Source organism: Lithobates pipiens, unplaced genomic scaffold (genome assembly GCF_037356315.1).
Source record: "Lithobates pipiens isolate NorthernLeopardFrog02 unplaced genomic scaffold, aLitPip1_a1.2 Scaffold_3, whole genome shotgun sequence".
Lineage (NCBI taxonomy): Eukaryota > Metazoa > Chordata > Amphibia > Anura > Ranidae > Lithobates > Lithobates pipiens.
This window is the reverse complement of record NW_027507790.1, coordinates 179,048,515-179,067,475: the sequence shown is the minus strand read 5'-3', so window position 1 is coordinate 179,067,475 and position 18,961 is coordinate 179,048,515. Positions and strand designations below refer to the sequence as shown.

General features: G+C 45.0%; 1 protein-coding gene across 1 annotated transcript in view; it reads right to left on the bottom strand.

The window, feature by feature from the left end:
- SV2C (synaptic vesicle glycoprotein 2C) overlaps positions 1–18,961 on the bottom strand; it is a 305,412-nt gene that overhangs the window by 39,788 nt on the left and 246,663 nt on the right. Inside the window, exons 6-7 of the mRNA XM_077462561.1 lie at positions 17,024–17,113; positions 9,907–10,017 (exon numbers count right to left, since the gene is read on the bottom strand). Coding sequence (XP_077318687.1) covers positions 9,907–10,017; positions 17,024–17,113 — 201 coding nt within the window. The remainder of the gene's footprint in view (positions 1–9,906; positions 10,018–17,023; positions 17,114–18,961) is intronic.

The window sequence follows — 18,961 nt, the reverse complement described above, 5'->3', positions numbered from 1 at the left end:
TATCCCTGCTATGTGCCTCCTCTATCCGTAGGATTAGGGTTTCGATGTCTGCCCTCGTAGGGAGGGCCTCAATGTCCTCCCTTGTAGGCAGAGCACGTAGCATACTGCGGAGGTCGTCATCAAGGTTTCCCTGGTTGGAGGAAGAGCCTGCCATCTCAGACCTGAGCACCGCCGGAGTCCCTGAAAGATAGTCTGATGCGGGCGTACCTGGGAGGTTCTGTGTCCCAGTGGGGGCTGTTTCCAATTGGGGTACCCGAGGCGTAGCGGCGGTGTCACCAGGTGAAGTGCATGGGTTTACCCTGAAGAAACGTTGAATACCGGGCTGTGAAGGTCGATTGGGGGTACCGCGGGTTGCTGATCTTGTCCTGTAACTTTTGGGGGTGGTCATGCCGAGGTCACATCTGATGAAGTTGCGTTGTGGCCCATATGATCCGGGTCAGGCGTGGGGTCCCCCCAGTCTTCACCCAGCCATCTTCAAGTCACAGTCCCCGGGGAGGGGAGCTGCCCTGCTATGGTCCACAGAAATTCCTCTGGGAGCGACCCCTCTCTGCCACACGCGGTCCCGGGCTGTTGTTGAGTGACAGTCAGGTAGGGCACTAAGCGGCCTCAGGCACACTGATAGGCCAGAGGAGACGGCCAGGCAGCAAGGCCCCAGGGCTGGGATCGCCCCGATGCGGTGGGCACAGAGTCACAAACTGCAGCGCCTGCAGCCAGAAGGGTCCAGTCCAGGGGCTGTGGTGACACCCCAGGACAGGGCCAGGGTCCGGAGAGATAATGGGGTAGGCCCGGATAGGCAGCCGCACTGCCGAAGTAGGCTGGACCGGCCGCGGCAGCCCCCGGCGGGGATCCAGCCCCAGGAAACAGCGGGGATCCGCAGGCTCCACTAGGCCGCGGCGTCCCCGGGACCCGGAGAGGCCCTCCTAGGCTGCCTAGACAGTCCCCCAACAGGGTAGCGGTGAAGGAAAGGTCTCCTACCTCCAGATGGGTGGCGTTGTCCCCGGGAGGCCTGGGAGTAGCAAGATGGCGGCGGCCGCGGGAGTACCGGCGCGGTCTCTCCCCGATGTCATCCGCCGTATCCCCGGACAATAATCACTCCGGGCACTACAGGGGAGCCTGGACTATCAAGCAGGCTGTTTTTTGGGAAGCCAGCCGCCGTGTAGGAGCCCGATGGCGGCGGATAAGCACCGGTGCACTCGGAGCTCTCCAGAAAGACGTCCGCCGTCATCCACGCCCCGACACGCCCCCCATAAACATATGATTTAATTAATTACAACTAGTAACCATTCCGCTAAGGTGTCAAGTTGATTGGGTTTCATTTCTTTTTTTCTTCTTCTTTTCATAATTTATTTTTCTTTATATTTTTTTCATTTTTATTTGTATTTGTATTTTTATTTATTTTTATTTTCATTTTATTATTATTTTTATGTATAGTGGAATTATGGGGTAAGAAAGGAAATATTTAATACGTTTTTAATGTGAAAGTTTTTATTTTTATGATTAATTATTATTAACAAGTTGTATGATCGTATGTAGAACGGCAAAATGTAATGAATATCTTGATATCTAAAATAATTGTATCCTTTTTGTGTATACATTGTGGCATGGATTGTATCTTTCTTTCTCTTATGCTAAAGCTTGTGTTTGGAGCTTTGAGGAAGATGATTATACAATAGGCATGATTATACAATGATTCCTGCATAGTCCCTATGGCAACCGCACAACAAAAAGCAGCTTTAAAAATTTCCCCAAGAGCGTCACCAGGCTCATTTCCCTTGAGAATGTCACGTGACCTGCGACGCAACGCGTCGGGAGGAGGAGCCAGTGACGTCAAGCCCACAGTGTTCAGAGGCACAGAGAGGCTGTGAGGAGGAGTACAATCTGATGTTTGCTGTGATTACATGCTTTGACTGGAAAGATTTTTGAGAGTGGATCGACGTGCATATAGGAAGTCTATCCGTGTATTGCAGTAGTACACTATCCCCTGTCTTTTTTTTTTCTTTCATGGCTAAATCAAAATTAAAAGCTAAAGAGCAAGAAATAAGCAGTATATCTGTGGAACAGTGGTAAAAGCGTGGTGGGCATGGTGTATGTGGACAAATTATATGAGACTATATGATAAGTCCTTTTGTGGTTTTTATCCTGAATCCTTGGATATCATTACATGAGAGTGTTTGGATTGCATTTAGAGAGAAGAGCTGTCTTGTATATGCATGGATTGTATCAATTATTTTTCTTTTTAATTTCTTATTAATTTATTTATATACCTGGTGTATTAATTATGGAGTATTAATCAATTTTTTATTTACTTTTAATTCTTATTTATCTACACATTGATTTGCACAGTTTTTCATCACCTTATTTATTGATCTTTATGGCACAAGATTATCATATTGATTATTGATATTAGCGCACTAATAATTTATATAGTTTGTTGTATTGTACAAGTGAAGGTTCACTGAAATTGGTGCAGCTTTTATAATTTTTTACACTTATTTTGCACTTTTGTGATATGAGCTGCTGACCCCTCTGTAGGCCAGTAGGAGGTCACTGGAAAGAGTGAACTTATTTTACACAATACCTTTTTAACCACTTCAGCCCCGGCATATAGTCATATGACGCCTGCAGATGGGATCTCCCATCCTGGGCGGGCATCATATGACGTCCTCTCATTCCTGGCTGTCTAGGGGGTGCGCGTGCACCCGTGGCATCGCTTGGGACCCGATGCACGTGCCCAGTGGCCGCGATGGCCGCCGGGCACCCGCGATTGCTCGGGAACACAGCAGGACCGTGGATCTGTGTATGTAAACACACAGCTCCACGTCCTTTCAGTGGAGAGGAGACCGATGGTGTGTTCCCAGTACAGAGGAACACCAATTGGTCTCCTCCCCTTGTGAGTCCCCTCCCCCCACAGTTAGAATCACTCCCATAGGGAACATATTAACCCCTGCAGCGCCCCCTGGTGTTAACCCCTTTCCTGCCAGTCACATTTACACAACAATCAGTGCAATTTTATAGCACCGAGCACTGCGTAAATGTGAATGGTCCCAAAAATGTGTCAAAAGTGTCCGATGTGTCCGCCATAATGTCGCAGTCACAAAAAAATCGCAGATTGCCGCCATTACTAGTAAAAAAAAAAATGCCATAAGTCTATCCCCTATATTGTAGATGCTATAACTTTTGCACAAACCAATCAATATATGCTTATTGCGATTTTTTTTTACCAAAAATATGTACAAGAATACGTATTGGCCTAAACTGAGGAAAAAAATATTTTTTTAAAAAAAAATTGGATATTTATTATAGCAAAAAGTAAAAAATATTGTGTTTTTTTTTTCAAAATTGTCGCTCTTTTTTTGTTTATAGCGCAAAAAATAAAAAACGCAGAGCTGATCAAATACCACCAAAATAAAGCTCTATTTGTGGGAAAAAATGTCAATTTTGTTTGGGTGCAGTGTCGTATGACCGCACAATTGTCAGTTAAACGATGCAGTGCCAAATTGCAAAAAGTGATCTGGTAAGGAAGGGGGTAAAGTCCTCCGGGGCTGAAGTGGTTAAATGACAAGTATACTTTTATAAAACCTAAGCCTTACTGGCACCGCTTGCCCTTCGCCCTTTCTAACCATTCCCCCTTGTAGTTATCACTCAGCAACCCAGTGCCAAGACCAGTAGCCTGCTCCTGGCAGTGCTCTGAATCAGAGGAGGTAATAAGGACACCGTGCCCACATTGAGATGGAGGCCTGATAGGGTCAGAGTAAAACTGTCACTACACACCTCCAACTCCTTACAGAACCTTTTAACTGTCAAATTAGAATTAACTAGTGCAATAATATAGTTATTATTCAAAGAGACACTACTTGTCCAAACAACTATGGTAGCTATGAAGAGCAGCAGTTCAGGATGAACAATCAAGATTGCCTCAACCCAAGCTATTAGTAGCATTTAATTTTTCAAAAAGGGTGTCCCCATAAACTTACAGTTGATTATTCCAAGGGCTGAGGCAGAAACATAGTCAGAATAAATTGTTAAAAGAACCAAAAGTCAAAACTAAGAAGGGGAGCAAAGTCAGGAGGGAGGATCTCAGTAAAGTCAGGGGCAGAGGAGTTCACATAAGGTTAGGTTAGACACAGTCAGGCGTGTGGAAAGGCCCACAAATAATGTGGGAGGACACAGCAGAACTATAAACTTCCAAACCCCATGATAAACATCAGAGGAGGTCACAAGAAAGGAAACATTGGATGAAGCTACTTGCATACATGCCTTGAAAAAGTATTCATAGCCCTTGAAATTTTCCATGTTTTGTCATGTTACAGCCAAAAATATAAATGTATTTTATTGGGATTTTATGTAATAGACCAACACAAAGTGGCACATAATTACGAAGTGGAAGGAAAACAACATATGGCTTTTCAAATTTTTTACAAATAAATATGTGAAAAGTGTGGCATGCATTTGTATTTAGCCCCCTTTACTCTACCCCTAACTAAAATTTAGTGGAACCAATTGTCTTCAGAAGTCGGCTAATTAGTAAATAGTCCAACTGTGTGTAATTTAATCACAGCTGTTATGTGAAGCCCTTAGAGGTTTGTTAGAGAACTTTAATGAACAAACAGCATCAAGGCCAAGAAACACACCAGACAGGTTAGGGATAAAGTTGCAGATACGTTTAAAGCAGGGTTAGGTTATAAAAAAAATATCCCAAGCTTTGAACATCACATGGAGCTCTGTTCAATCCATCATCTGAAAAGGGAAAGCGTATGGGACAACTGCAAACCTAAAAAGAAATGTCCGTCCACCTAAACTGACAAGGAGAGCATTCATCAGAAAAGCAGCCAAGAGGCCCATGGGAATCCTGGAGGAGCTGCAGAGATCCACAGCTATTAGTCATGCACTCCACAAATCTGGCCTTTATGGAGGAGTGGCAAGAAGAAAGCCATTGTTGAAAGAAGCCATATAAAAGTTCCGCTTGCAGTTTGCGAGAAGCCATGTGGGGGATACAGGAAACATGTGGAAGAAGGTGCACTGGTCAGATGAGACCAAAATGTAAAGTAAAACGCTATGTGTGCCACAAAACTAACACTGCACATCACCCTGAACACACCATCCCCACCGTGAAACATGGTGGCGGCAGCATCATGTTGTAGGGTTGCTTTTCTTCAGCAGGGACAGAGAAGCTGGTCAGAGTTGATTGGAATATGAATGGAGCCAAATGGGCAATCTTAGAAGAAAACCTGTTAGAGTCTGCAAAAGACTTGAGCCAGAGGCGGAAGTTCACCTTCCAGCAGGGCAATGACCCTTAACATACACCCAGAGCTACAATGGAATGGTTCAGAGCAAAGCATATTCATGTGTTAGAATGGCCCAGTGAAAGTCCAGACCTAAATCCAATTGAGAATCTGTGGCTTGACTTGAAAATTGCTGTTCACAGACGCTCTCCATCCAATCTGACAGAGCTTGAGCTTTTTTGCTAAGAATGGGTAAAAATGTCACTCTCTAGATGTGCAAAGCTGGTAGAGACATCCCCAAAAAGTCTTGCAGGTATAATTGCAGCAAAAGGTGGTTCTACAAAGTATTGACTTAGGGGGGCTGAATACAAATGCATGAACACATTTCACATATTTAATTGTAAAACATTTTGAAAAATATTTTCATTTTCCTTCCATCACATTTATGTGCCACTTTGCGTTGATCTATCACATAAAATCCCAATAAAATAGATTTACGTTTTTTGGTTGTATTATGACAAAATGTGGAAAATCTCCAGGGTTATGAATACTTTTTCAAGGCACTGTATATAGCCAGTGATTTTAAGTTAATTCCTATACTTGTTCTGGGCATGGGCGTCCGCAGCAGGGGGCAAGGGGGGTCAAGTGCCCCCCCCTGGAATCCCCAAGGTGTCTGCCGTAGCCGCCGGCATGTTGCATTTTTTTTCGCATTTTTTTTGTCCGCTGGCGGCTGCATCCTCAGCCCTCTCCGTCTCCTATGGATCAGAGCGCTGGATGGCTCTGTTTACTGCGGCGGCTCTGTAACATGGCCCCGCCCCCTCAGACCGGCTCGTGTGATAGTAAAGAGAATCAATGTTCCGCCTATCACATGAGGCGGTCTGGGGGGCGGGGCCATGTTACAGAGCGGCCGCAGTACACAGAGCCATCCAGCACTATGATCAAGAGAAGGAGATGCGGCAGGTACAGCCCGCCCTATGTGCCACAGTGCCTGGATAGGAGGATCGGGGGGGGGGGTATCCAACTTATTTTACCGTCCCCAGTTCACCTTGTGCTCCCTGCCCCCCCCCAGTGCTCTCCTCCACCACCACACTCTCCTGCCCCCCCCAGTACTCTCCTCCACCACCACACTCTCCTGCCCCCCCAGTGCTCTCCTCCACCACCACACTCTCTTGTCCCCCCAGTGCTCTCCTCCACCACCACACTCTCCTGCCCCCCCCAGTGCTCTCCTCCATCACCACACTCTCCTGCCCCCCCCCCCAGTGCTCTCCTCCACCACCACACTCTCCTGCCCCCCCCCAGTGCTCTCCTCCACCACCACACTCTCCTGCCCCCCCAGTGCTCACATCCACCGCCACACTCTCCTGCCCCCCCAGTGCTCACCTCCACCGCCACACTCTCCTGCCCCCCCGTGCTCTCCTCCACCACCACACTCTCCTGCCCCCCCCAGTGCTCCCCACCACCACACTCTCCTGCCCCCTCCAGTGCTCTCCTCCACCACCACACTCTCCTGCCCCCCCCCAGTGCTCTCCTCCACCACCACACTCTCCTGCCCCCCCCAGTGCTCTCCTCCACCAACACACTCTCCTGTCCCCCCCCAGTGCTCTCCTCCACCACCACACTCTCCTGCCCCCCCCATGCTCTCCTCCACCACCACACTCTCCTGCCCCCCCCAGTGCTCTCCTCCACTACCACACTCTCCTGCCCCCCCAGTGCTCTCCTCCACCACCACACTCTCCTGCCTCCCCCCTCTCTCCACCACCACACTCTCCTGCCCCCCCAGTGCTCTCCTCCACCACCACACTCTCCTGCCCCCCCCAGTGCTCTCCTCCACCACCACACTCTCCTGCCCCCCCAGTGCTCCCCACCACCACACTCTCCTCCCCCCCAGTGCTCTCCTCCACCACCACACTCTCCTGCCCCCCATGCTCTCCTCCACCACCACACTCTCCTGCCCCCCCCCTAGTGCTCTCCACCACTACCACACTCTCCTGCCCCCCCCCCCAGTGCTCTCCTCCTCCACCACACTCTCCTGCCCCCCTCACAGTTTTCTCCTCCCCTGTTCTTGCTGCCCCCCCAACTCTCCAGCTCTCCCCATCCTTCTCTATCCACCATCCCAGTGCTCCCCCCCTGTCCCCCCCAGTGCTCTCCCCCCTGTTCCCCCCTGCCCAGTGCTCTCCGCTCCCCCGTCCTACCCCCACAGCACTCTCTGCTCCCCCCAGTCCTCTCCTGCCTGTTCTCCCCCATGCTCTCCCCCCCTGTTCTCTCCCCCCCCCCCAGTGCTCTCCACTCCCTCCAGTGCTCTCCCCCCTGTTCTTTCTTCCCCCTCTTCTTTCCACTCCCCCCAGTGCTCCCCCCCCCCAGTGCTCTTCAGCTCTCCCCATTACTCTCCAGCCCCCAACCCAGTGCTCTCCAGCCCCCCATTCTCCCCACCCCTGTTCTTTCTGCCCCCCTGGTGCTCTCCAGCCCCCCCCCCCCCCCATCCAGTGCTTTCCACCTCTGTTCCTTTTGGCTCCCCCCAGCACTCTCCACTCCCCACCCCTGTACTCTCCAACTCCCACCCAGTGCTCTCCACACAGTGAGGCTGCATTTGATGGACACAGTGAGGCTGCATTTGGTGGGTGCAGTGAGGCTGCTTTTAGTGGGCACAGTGAGGCTGCATTTGATGGGCACTGGTGAGGCTGCATTGAGCTCTTGCATCAAGTCTGCAGTCTCTGTACCTCTCCTGTAGCATGTCTGCACTCTCTGAGGGAGTCTGGAGAGGAGTCAAGATTGGGAGCACCGCTGGGATGGGGGTCATGGCAAAAGTCAGACTTGTGTGGACTGTGGACAGGAGACCATAGGATAAAACCAGACCCACCAAGCTGGAGCCGACTGACTGAGCCCTGCACAGTGCACCTGAGAGGAGGTCAGTGAAAGCACCGCCAGGCCAGTCGGGGGGGGGTTTATGATGTAAGGGGGGAGTGAATACGATAATGTAAGGGGCACTGCTATAAAGGGTTTCCTCCTTATATTAGTAACCACATTGCAATACATCTGTTTTTGCCATATTTTTATCTTGATGAAAACAGCCTATACAGTGTGAGATCAAAATATGGCCACAACAGATGTATTGCAATGTAAAAAGATGTACATTCTCTAGGCTATATGGGCATGGAACACAGCCTCCAGAGTAACTTCCAATACAAAGTTAAGATGAATTATCTGTTATATAACACATATGTATTACCAGTGGAAAGATTTTCATGAGATTGTCGAAAAGGGGCGGAGCATGAGTGGCCTTAAAATGATGCCCCCCCTTGGAAAAAGTTCTGCGGACGCCCATGGTTCTGGGTGAGCACTTTTGACCATAGATTTACAAAATTTATATGAAAAAAGCATAGCTATTTTTTGTGCTTTATAATAGGTTCATACTAGTGTAGCTGTGATTTGATTCTATTTTCACTGTGATTTCAAAGTTCAACATCGTTTTTGATGCATTTTCCATGCTGCTGTGTTTTTTTTGGAGGGGAAGGAGACTGCTCAATCCACTTAGCAGTGGTATTCCTACCACTGCTAATGTGAGTTTTAGCTCTCAGGGATGCTGGTTGTTGAGGAGCTGGCACCTGCCAGCATCCTAACAACCAGTGACTCATCTCTGTCCTGCTAAATCAGCTGTCAGCCAGGGATTCCAGATGACAGGTTATTGTGAACAAAGGAACAAGGATGTTCAAAAAGTGGAGGCTTCCCCACAATTCATAACAGGACCTTGGGGGGTCTGGTATGAATTTTAAGGGGGACCCAATGTTAAAATATATATATTTTTAAAATGGCATGAGGTCCCTCCCCAAAATTCATGCTAGACTCTTATCCAAGCATGCAGCCTGGCAGGCCTAGAAATGGGGAGACCCTAAACCATATCAGGCCACATGCTCTAAACATAAGGGGTACTTTGCCAGGGGGATACAATATCCCCACAACTGTGGCCCGGTGGTTGTGGGGGTCTGTGGATGAGGGGCTTATCAAACTTTTTAATCCCCCTTAATCACTTGCAGAATGCCCACTGCACTTATACTGTCACAGGGTGGCGACGGACCACCTACAGCCCTAGCTGTTCTGTCATTTGCTACAACCCAAGCCTCTGCAGCATTGCCACCATGCTATGCATGCTCTGCTTTTTCTATTCAGTAAGCCCTGTCTACTTCTACATCAGTATGGTCTAAGCCAGGAGCAGAACCTGAGGGCTGGATCAGATGCTTGACCGACAGCTCCACTCCGCACTGCATGGCCTAGGGGAGTGCCTGAAAAAGCTGATGTGGGGTCACCAGGCCATGTGATGAGCTGAGGTTTGGCCCAGCCCCCATACATGATGAAGAAGAAACACGATCGTGTGACTTTAGAAACAAAGAATAAAAAAAGATAATTACAACATTATATTTTGAGCCTTTGTTCTATAAATGAATCACTGGTGACATGCACTACACTTACAAGATTGGGATTATTAATTGTGTATCATTATTGAAAGATTTATGACAAGTACACTGTGAATAAATACTTTAAGATTTTAACTAGATAGTTCCAACAATCTTTTCTCTTCAGTTGTATCATACAGAAATAATATAGATATTGTTTATGTACAAATATCTATTCAGATGGTATGTACATTTTCAGATTTATTGAATGTAAACAAATACGAAAAATCACTTACACCATACAGCTCTGTGCGAATCCTGACAAAGCATCTCCTGTACCAAGTTCCTGTGTCTGTCTCAATTTCAATTAATTCATCTATTTGCTTGGGAGTCTTGATTCTATGAACCTAAATAAAAATATGATGTCACATTATTGTATAAATATATATATACTGTATATGTGTCTTGACTTAAATTACACACTAGGCTTAACTTAAGGCCCGTACACACGATGGGACTTTTTGACAACAAACATCCAAATTAGCTGTTTTGGAGCAACATCCGTCCGTGTGTACCCTCCATCGGACAAACTTTTTCCGTTTTCTTTTGTTGGCTGTGCGAACGGACAAACTTTTTGACAACATAAGTCCGATGGAGCAAAGTCCGATCGTGTGTACGCAAAACCATTAGACTTTTGTACAAGGTACAAACACGCATGCTCAGAACCAATGCAAAAGATCAGACAACAATACAGAAGTTGACCAAAGTTGGCGCTGGAGTAATTGAATGTCCTCTTTTGAAGTGTCATCAGTACCCTGAAACATCACTACGTTCGTGTTTGTTGCCTAAAAAGTCGGATCGTGTGTATGCAATACAAACTTGTGGATTACGCCCTTTGTACAAAAGTCCACGGGAAAGTTTGTACAAAGTGCGATCATGTATGATATGAGGCTTTACAAAGGTTTGGAGCTCATGCACATTTTAATTTTTTTTTTATAGATCTGAACACAGGGTATGATTTGCTATGGCCCCATGCATACAGATGCATAAAGATTAGTAAATTTGAAACCAAAGTAGAAAAATCTGCATCCACGGCCCTGCATATGGACAATATTTTACACTGTACACACGTACATTTGTGCTAATGATTGCAAATATAATCTGATGGAATATAACAGCTGCCTGCTTCCTAGCAATGAAGAATTCTATGCAACACTAGTCATCTGTACCCTAGCAACAAAGAACGGTAAGCTGCAAAAACCAATTATGGCCCAGCAATAAATGGCCACCTGCATCCTAACGAACAATAGGCCTGCAATAATGGTGTATGCATATTGGCCCTAGTATATGTATGAATGTGAGATAGGGACCTTAGATTGTAAGCTCCTTGAGGGTAGGGACTGGTGTGAATGCACAATATACATGTAAAGCGCTCCCTAAATTGATGGCGCTATATCAGTACCTGAAATAAAATAAAAAATACATGTAAATGTTACATATATATAAATTTTTTGGACAAGATAAAAACACAGGATCTTGCCACCAGCCAAGTCTCTATTGCTGTTCTGTTTAAAAAATGGAAGCAGACCAAAACAGAAGTAAATGGACAACTGTCCACTTTTGCATCCTTTTTTTGCATTGGTTGTTAGGAGCCGGCAGCCCGGCACCCATCGGCATCCTATCACCCAATCACTTATCCCTGCTGTCAGCAGGGGATTCCCCACTGGTAGCAGAATGTAAACAACACATGTGAGGTCCCATGCCCAATACCAGTATGGTATGAATTTTGGGAGGGGAAGGGAAACTTCACACAAAAAATAAAAGAAATATTGTGAGGTCCCCCCTCAAAAATCCATGCCAGACACTTATCCCAGCATGCAGTCTGGGAATGGGGGAGACGAGCGTGCATCCCCCCAAACCATTCCAGACCACATGCCCCCAACATGGGGAGGGGGTACTTTGCAAATCCCCCTGGCCCCTGGCAAAACACCTTGTCTCCATGTTGATGGAGACAAGGGCCTTCCCCACAACTCTGGCAAGCCAAACCCCAACTGCTCCTGTTGCTTGCCAGCGCCAAATAACATTGCTGATTTTCCCCGTCACTAAAGTAAACAAACGGGGGTGGGGTCACCCAGTGATTTATTTTACCTGGTGATTTGGCCACTCTATGGAGAGCAACAGAGCCACTGCTGGACACCAGCATTGTCAACCTGTGCAGAGGGCAGTGTTAGATGCAACACATTTAGATGGACTTCACTAACAAACTAAAGTTCAACTTCAACTAACCCTTTTTCAGCAGTTCAGCAACCATTTATTATTTTTGGTTTTGGGATAAAAGTTTTATATCATTGTGTATCCACCCTGTCTTAAATAAGCATCACTGGTACCTTTGGAAATATTAGGAGATGCCACAGTGATCTGGAGTTATGAACATGTATGTTTCCTCTAGCCAGTCAGTAGGATGTGTATTACCACTGGTGCATGCTAGTGAAGAGTATAAATATTTGGGTTTGACCTTGTGAGCTCTCTCTCCCCCTGGGTTATGGTCTGGGGAGGTGGTGCTGGATTAATCAGCCTGTACTGGAAGACAAGCCTTAACTGGTCCTTGAAGCTGTTCTGCTTTTCAGGAGGAAGCTGTGTCAAGAGTGACACCCAGGAGGAGGACCCTGCTGGAGGAAAGAGCCAGGAGAAAGATTGGTTTTCTCATGAGGACCTCTTGACTCTCTTAGGAGGATGCCTGGAAGGCTAGGATGATGCACAAGGTTACTGTATTAAAGTGCTTTTAAAGGTTCAGAGTTTTTCTTTTAAAACAACAAACGTTATACTTACCTGCTCTGTGCAGTTGTTTTGCACAGAGCAGTACCGATCCTTCGCTTCTTGGATCCCCCCTGTGGCGCTCCTGGCCACTTCCCCCTACTAAGTGTCCCCAGAACAAGCTGTTTGCTCTGGGGGCACTCATATGTGCTAGCTTCTGAGCCGCTTCTGTGTGTCTATAAGACACACGCAGCACAGTTTGGCCCTGCTCCCGCTCTCTCTTCACTGATTATGATTGACAGCAGTGTGCTCTCGCTAGTGTGTCTCAGCCAATGAGGTGAGAGAGAGCAGGAAGAGCCGAGGCCCCCATGCACAGTGCCTAAACGATATTGAGTTCAGGTAGTTGCATAGAATGCATGAAGGTAAAAAAAACCTTGTGTCTTCACAACCAAGTACAAGAGTGTATGCTAACCAGTTAGGGGTGCTATTGACTGTGTCGGCTTAAAGGCTGGAAGCAGCTTTAGAAGTCTCTAAGTGTTGCTGGGGATATCTGAACTCCTATCCCTCAGTTTTTTCTCAGCCCCCCATTTTTTTGCCATGGACTCAGTTCTGGGGTGAAATGACAGCCCTTCTGGCACTGGGGGTCCCTCACACGTTTCCAGGGGTCAAACATCCCTGTCAGTGGTGAATAATTTGCTTCAACCTCCTAACTGCCACTTTTGCAGGAGAGCTTATTCTGTTTAAAAAAGTTAAAAAATTACAGCCTTACTGGGTGGATCAGTAGGTGACAATAATGGAAAAAAATTATTAAACAAATGCAGCCACCACATTTAGAGATTGGTAAGTTGAAATATGGGCTTTTAGGTTTAGATACGCTTAAAGTGGTTGTAAACCTCAGACATAAAATATGAACAAAGCACATCCTTCTATACTCTGTACTTGTCTCTATCCAAAGCACTGAGTGTGATATCTTTCTGCTGCCTCTTAACTTTTTTATCTGTATGAATCACTTCTGATAGCTTTTCCTGACACCAAGAGATAAAAATGGTGGCAGGTGAGAAGAGCTCCAGCACACAGCCTGTGACTGACAGTCACAGCAGAGCATGTTCTCTGTCTACCGTGTGAAGGGTGGTGTTTTCCTTCCCTCCTATGAGGGTTCAGAGCTGTCTTCGGTGAGATCTGCAGTGTAAGGGTTCAGATCCCTGCCCCCTACTTTTTAAAGGTGAGAGATCCTGTGTAAAATGTGGAATGTGAATGGACGTAGTGGAAATATGGCTGCAGATAAACAAGTACAACGTATGTAGGAAGATTTGTTTTATTTCTATGTATCACCTAAAGCTAGGTAAGGGTTTTCAACCTCCGCAATTGGTTTTAAAAAGCAGTTCATATTTTCCTATGCCCACGTCCAATGTTCTGCACTGTAAGAGATTTGTGTCTGCTGTGCTACATTAGTCTTTGTTGTCAACAGCTGGCATTTTACCATTTGTCTTGACTCATCTTACATACTGCATTACTTACAGTAGCTTTGTACTTCAGGGTCTGCTATACACATACGTGAAAAGGACTGTGTTAATAAACAGATCAATACTGTATGTGGCCTTGCTTGACCTAGTAATAAATGGGTGGCCATCACATTTCTTATGCAGACAGTCAGCAAGGAATTATTTTTCCAGAGCTATTTCTTCTCTGAGTGTAATGGGAGGAATGCTTATTAGCTACATGACAAAATCGTATCAAATGAGAAATTGTCATTATTTTATCCAGCTATTAATGCAACTATTCTAGAGAGGTGACATGCAAATTCCTTCTCCTTTATTTATCTGATGTGCTCTTCAATGCATGTGAAATTCCTACATGCTATGCCGCGTACACACGACCGGACTTTCCGACATACTAGGTACAAAGGGATCAGTCCGTCAGACAATCTGATCGTGTGTGGGTAGTCCGATCGTTTTCATCGAGAAAAAAAAACGGACCTAGAAATAGAACATGTTTCAAATCTATCCGACTGACTTAATTCCGATGGACTAAAATCGGGAAAACCATTCGTCTGTGTGCTGGTCCGACGGACCATATACAACGCATGGGAAGCTATTGGCTACTGGCTATTGAACTTCCTTGTTTAGTCCCGTTTAGGTCATCACGTTCCAATCAGATGGACTTTTGAACAGACTCAGTCCGTTCCTGTGTGGGCAAGTCCGTTCATTCGGAATGTCCATCGGAACTCCGACGAAAGTCAGTCAGGAAGACCGTCGGACCTAGTCTGCTGGAAAGTCCGGTCGGGTGTACGTGGCATTACAATTTTAGGTTACAATGGATATTTCTAGGTTTAATTCATTGTAATTAAAGCTCATCTCCAGGAATTCAGCCACTTTATACAATGTGCTAGATTACTAGAGGTTAAGTCCAGTGAGGTGCATACCACCTTCTGGAATTATCACTTTAATTTGAGATTTGTATTGTTACTGAGTGGTGGAAACATAGCTTTTGCTATACTTATGGCGCTCCAATGCTGGGCTTGCTACTTCAGCTGTGGAGTTGCATATAGCTGCTGTGCCTTCCCCTCCCTTCCTTTTGCCCAATCACAGAGCCCTTTGTATTATTTGAAAATACAAAGGCTTATGTAAATGGACAGCAGAGGGAAGGGGCAGACAAAATGGGCAGGCACAAAAGCTGCTGTATGAGAGAGCAGCATCTCTCCTGCCATTGCACTGGGAGTGTAATGATGTAAAGCTGTACTTCTGTACCTCCAAAGCTCCATAAAACTGTCTGATGTAAATAACAGAGATAAATCCACAGGTGGCATGCACCTCATTGGACTTAACTTATAGTATGCCAGCACATTTTACAAAGTACCTGAATTCATAGGGTTCAGCTTGAAAGGTGTATTTACTCACTCTTCTCCCCCCTTCTTTTTCTTATGTGACTCCTCCCACCTCTACCTGACCCTTTCCCCTTCTACCGCCCCCATTTTTTTCTCTCTTCCTGATCCTTTTTCATTCTTGCATGCTTGGTGTCATGGATCTGCGGTAATGTCCCTGTCTGCTTACCTCTCTCTAACCTGCTCTCAGGTTAAAAGACTGGCTGCCTCTCACCTGGTTGCTTTAGTAATCTTCCCTCAAGCATGGCTTCACCCCAGCCCCTAATTAGGAACACTATATTAACCTGTGCATTGCAAGCCAGCCTCGCTGATCAATATTGTGTGTGTGGCTTTCTTTGTGCTTCCGTGTGCTTTCGTGTGCTCATTGCTGTGTCTCCTACTTCTGATCCTGTTTTCCGACCTTGGCTTGTTCTTGACTGTCCTCGTCTGCTTCATATCCTGACCTTTGGCGTGTTCTTTGACTATGCTTATCTGCTTGACATTTTGGCTTATCTCCTGACTATCCTTGTTGGTCCAGTCTGCTCCTTCCTTTTTATTCTCCAGTAGTCTACCATGAGCGTGAGCTGGGAGAGCCGGGAGCCAGACTGAAGCAAAGTCCATCCCCGCCATCAGGGGCCCTGGTGAACATTCGCTTGCTCTTAGATTCCATGCCCTGGGAAATAACATGCTCTAACTCCCAGTGTGATCCGTGTTGGTGCCCCAGAGTCCCTAATTTCCTGAACCAACCAGAGCTCCATCCGCAGCAGTCAGCCGTAGGGACCACTACCTCAACGGGGTGCATCTGTCACCTGGCCTCAGGTGACCTGACACTTGGTTTATGTTTCATTTCTCCCAATTTTTGTGGATTTCTCCACAGCCTAGCCCCTAAGCCCTTTGACTCAGGCACCCTGTGTTGACCCCCGGCTATGGTCAGAGGGTAACTGTTGTCCAACAGTTTATACCCTAAAATGTGTTCTATATGAGTATCCTAGAGTTGTACTATGTTATGCCTTCCATTCATATCCCCTGCATGGGATTGTTACAGCTGTTTTCTTTCTCATATCTTAATAAAAATATTGTACCAGAAAGGTATATTTACACTAAAACTTTGAGATAATACTTTACAAGTTTTTTTAACCGGAGAATCAGAAATATATGGCCTATATATGACCTATCCAAGACTCTTACTAGTCTGTCAAATGGTTAAAACTGTACAGGGTTACTTATCAAAAGTTTACTTATTTACTTATTTATCCCCATATGTAGCACTGCTTAGATTGTCAGAGAATGACTGTTCAGCTTGACAATTAGTTTGAAAAAGGTTACTGCACTTTATGACCTCACACTTCCTTCTAGCACTTTAATGGGCCTAACAGTGTAAAGTATTGCATTTTTTTCACAGTCCACTTAACTATCTGTCTGGTATTAGAATGTAAGTTAATTTTGTAATTAGCAGAGTTCTCTTGGAGACAAACCATGCTGGACTGTGTCTGATATATTTTGTTGGATGTCTTCTTTTTGCTCAAAAAGATGACATACATCTTATTATACGCAAAGTGATCTACGAATCACCAAATATGATGGACTGGGCCAATAAAATCCACAGTTTTCTTTTTCCAGGATTTATTAAATGCATGATTTTTAGTGGATAGCAGAATCAGAGATTTACCAGAAAGGTTCTGCAGAGCTATATTTTATAATCATGATATTTAGGTATGCAAGAGTTTACTCCTTTGCTGAAGATTCTTTATTAAGTAAAGCTTGCATAAACTGTGCGTATAGACAGCTAACGAACTTACAGTAAAGACTTTCTCTGGCTGTCCGCGGGCTCTCATATTTGTGTCATGAATCTGTTTCAGGATCATCCAAGCTTCATCATGTCTTCCAACCTATCAACGCCAACAGAACCAAAAACATGTCAGCTATAATAACTTTACAAGAAATGATCATCAATATGTCACCAACAACTTTATTTATCTTTCCTTTTTTCTATGTTAGAAAATCCATCAACTCTTAGTTTAGAACGGGGTCTCCAAACTTTCTAAGCAAAGGAATAATTTACTATCCTTCAGACTTTAAGAGGGCTAGATTGTGGGCAGCAGGAGTAGAAAATGCCTCAGATTTGGTGGTCAACGAAGCTAAAATAGTTAAATAATGCCTATGAGCATTAGGAGGTATTGTTGTTATTAGAAAGAATAATTTCCTCCATCGTTGGTGTCAGTGGAAGGAAGAGTATTAGTGGGAGGAATAATCCCCATCAATGGTATTATTGGGAGGAATAATCCCCATTATTGATATCAGTGGGAGGAATAGTGCTCCATCTATGATGTTAAAAAGGAAATACCAAAAGAACAGTGTTAAAAAATATTGAATAATAGTCCCAGAAGATAAAATGTCCTTATTTGATAACAAAAAACAGCGAATACACGAGTGTTGAAATTCCTCTGATATTCTGTGCAAATAGCAACGTAAACAGTGACTTTTCTTCCCATGCTTTTTAACCTATTTACATTGACGGAACTCGTCTCTCATCTATTCTTTACGATCTGACACATATAGTTTTACTTGTTGGGTTTATTTACCTACTCTGATATGCCATTTTCTTGGTATTTTTTAGGGCTGTGGAAATTAAAGATGAATTCCTCGGTTAATCAATTAATTTTTTTGATCAATCAAAATTCTTTTGATCGGTACTTACCTCTCCGTCGGCTTCCGGGTCTTCAGGGAGTTCCGTCAGAGATCCGGTGACATCACGGACATCGACGTCACTGGACTCCTCCCCCCTTCCCCAAGTGCCTCTGTCTGCTAACGAAAGGAAGGGGGATGAGTCCGGTGACATTGAAGTTCTGATTGAATGTAACGCGTACGGGGGAGGGGCTATGCATGACGTCACCCGCTGCTGCCCTATGGAACTAACACGATTGTCGGCATTACAAGCTGTGTTTATATCATCTTTGTGAGTTGTTTGTGTTTAAACACAAAAATTAAATCTTAAACTTAAGTGGTGAGCACTTTTCTTTCTACCCATGACCTGGCGTCCTTGCTGAGATCTAAGGAGACTTGAGAGAAGTTTATGGCCCGTGTTAACTCTTTTGATACCCGCTTGCATGACCACCTGTTTGCACAGGGGTCCATGCCATAAGGTGAGAGTGATTAGTTAGACCGGAGGTGGAGGGATTGTCACTCTACTGTGGAAAAAAAAAGACTTACGTCAGTGCTACAGTTTGAATTGAAAACGTATTTGTGTGAACTGTGAAGTTAAGTCATGGATTGTGAAACGGGTGATTGTATATAGTGTATACCACATTTAACACTGACTAATGCAGAGTTACAATGCAAGGAGATCAGCTAAAAGTAGTTGGATCTGTATATGCGCTATAATTAATCGAAATTAGTCGATTAATCGATTTAAAAAAAAAATCGATTAAACTCAAAAATTTTAATCAGTAACAGCCCTAGCATTTTTATTTCTATTTGTTTTTTATTCCTTCAATATGTCACTGCCATTACTTCTGGTGGCCCGTGTATTCCTTTGCAGGGTATTTAATATTATCTTGAGCGATCTATATACACTTCTTTTAATTATGTGTTTCATACCTCTAGCGTTCTGTGTTTATATATATATATATATATATATATATATATATATATATATATTTTTTTTTTTTTTATGCATTTAGCCTTAAGATTATTTACCCTTAGCTAACTTTTGCCTTAGATCATTTATCTCATGTTCA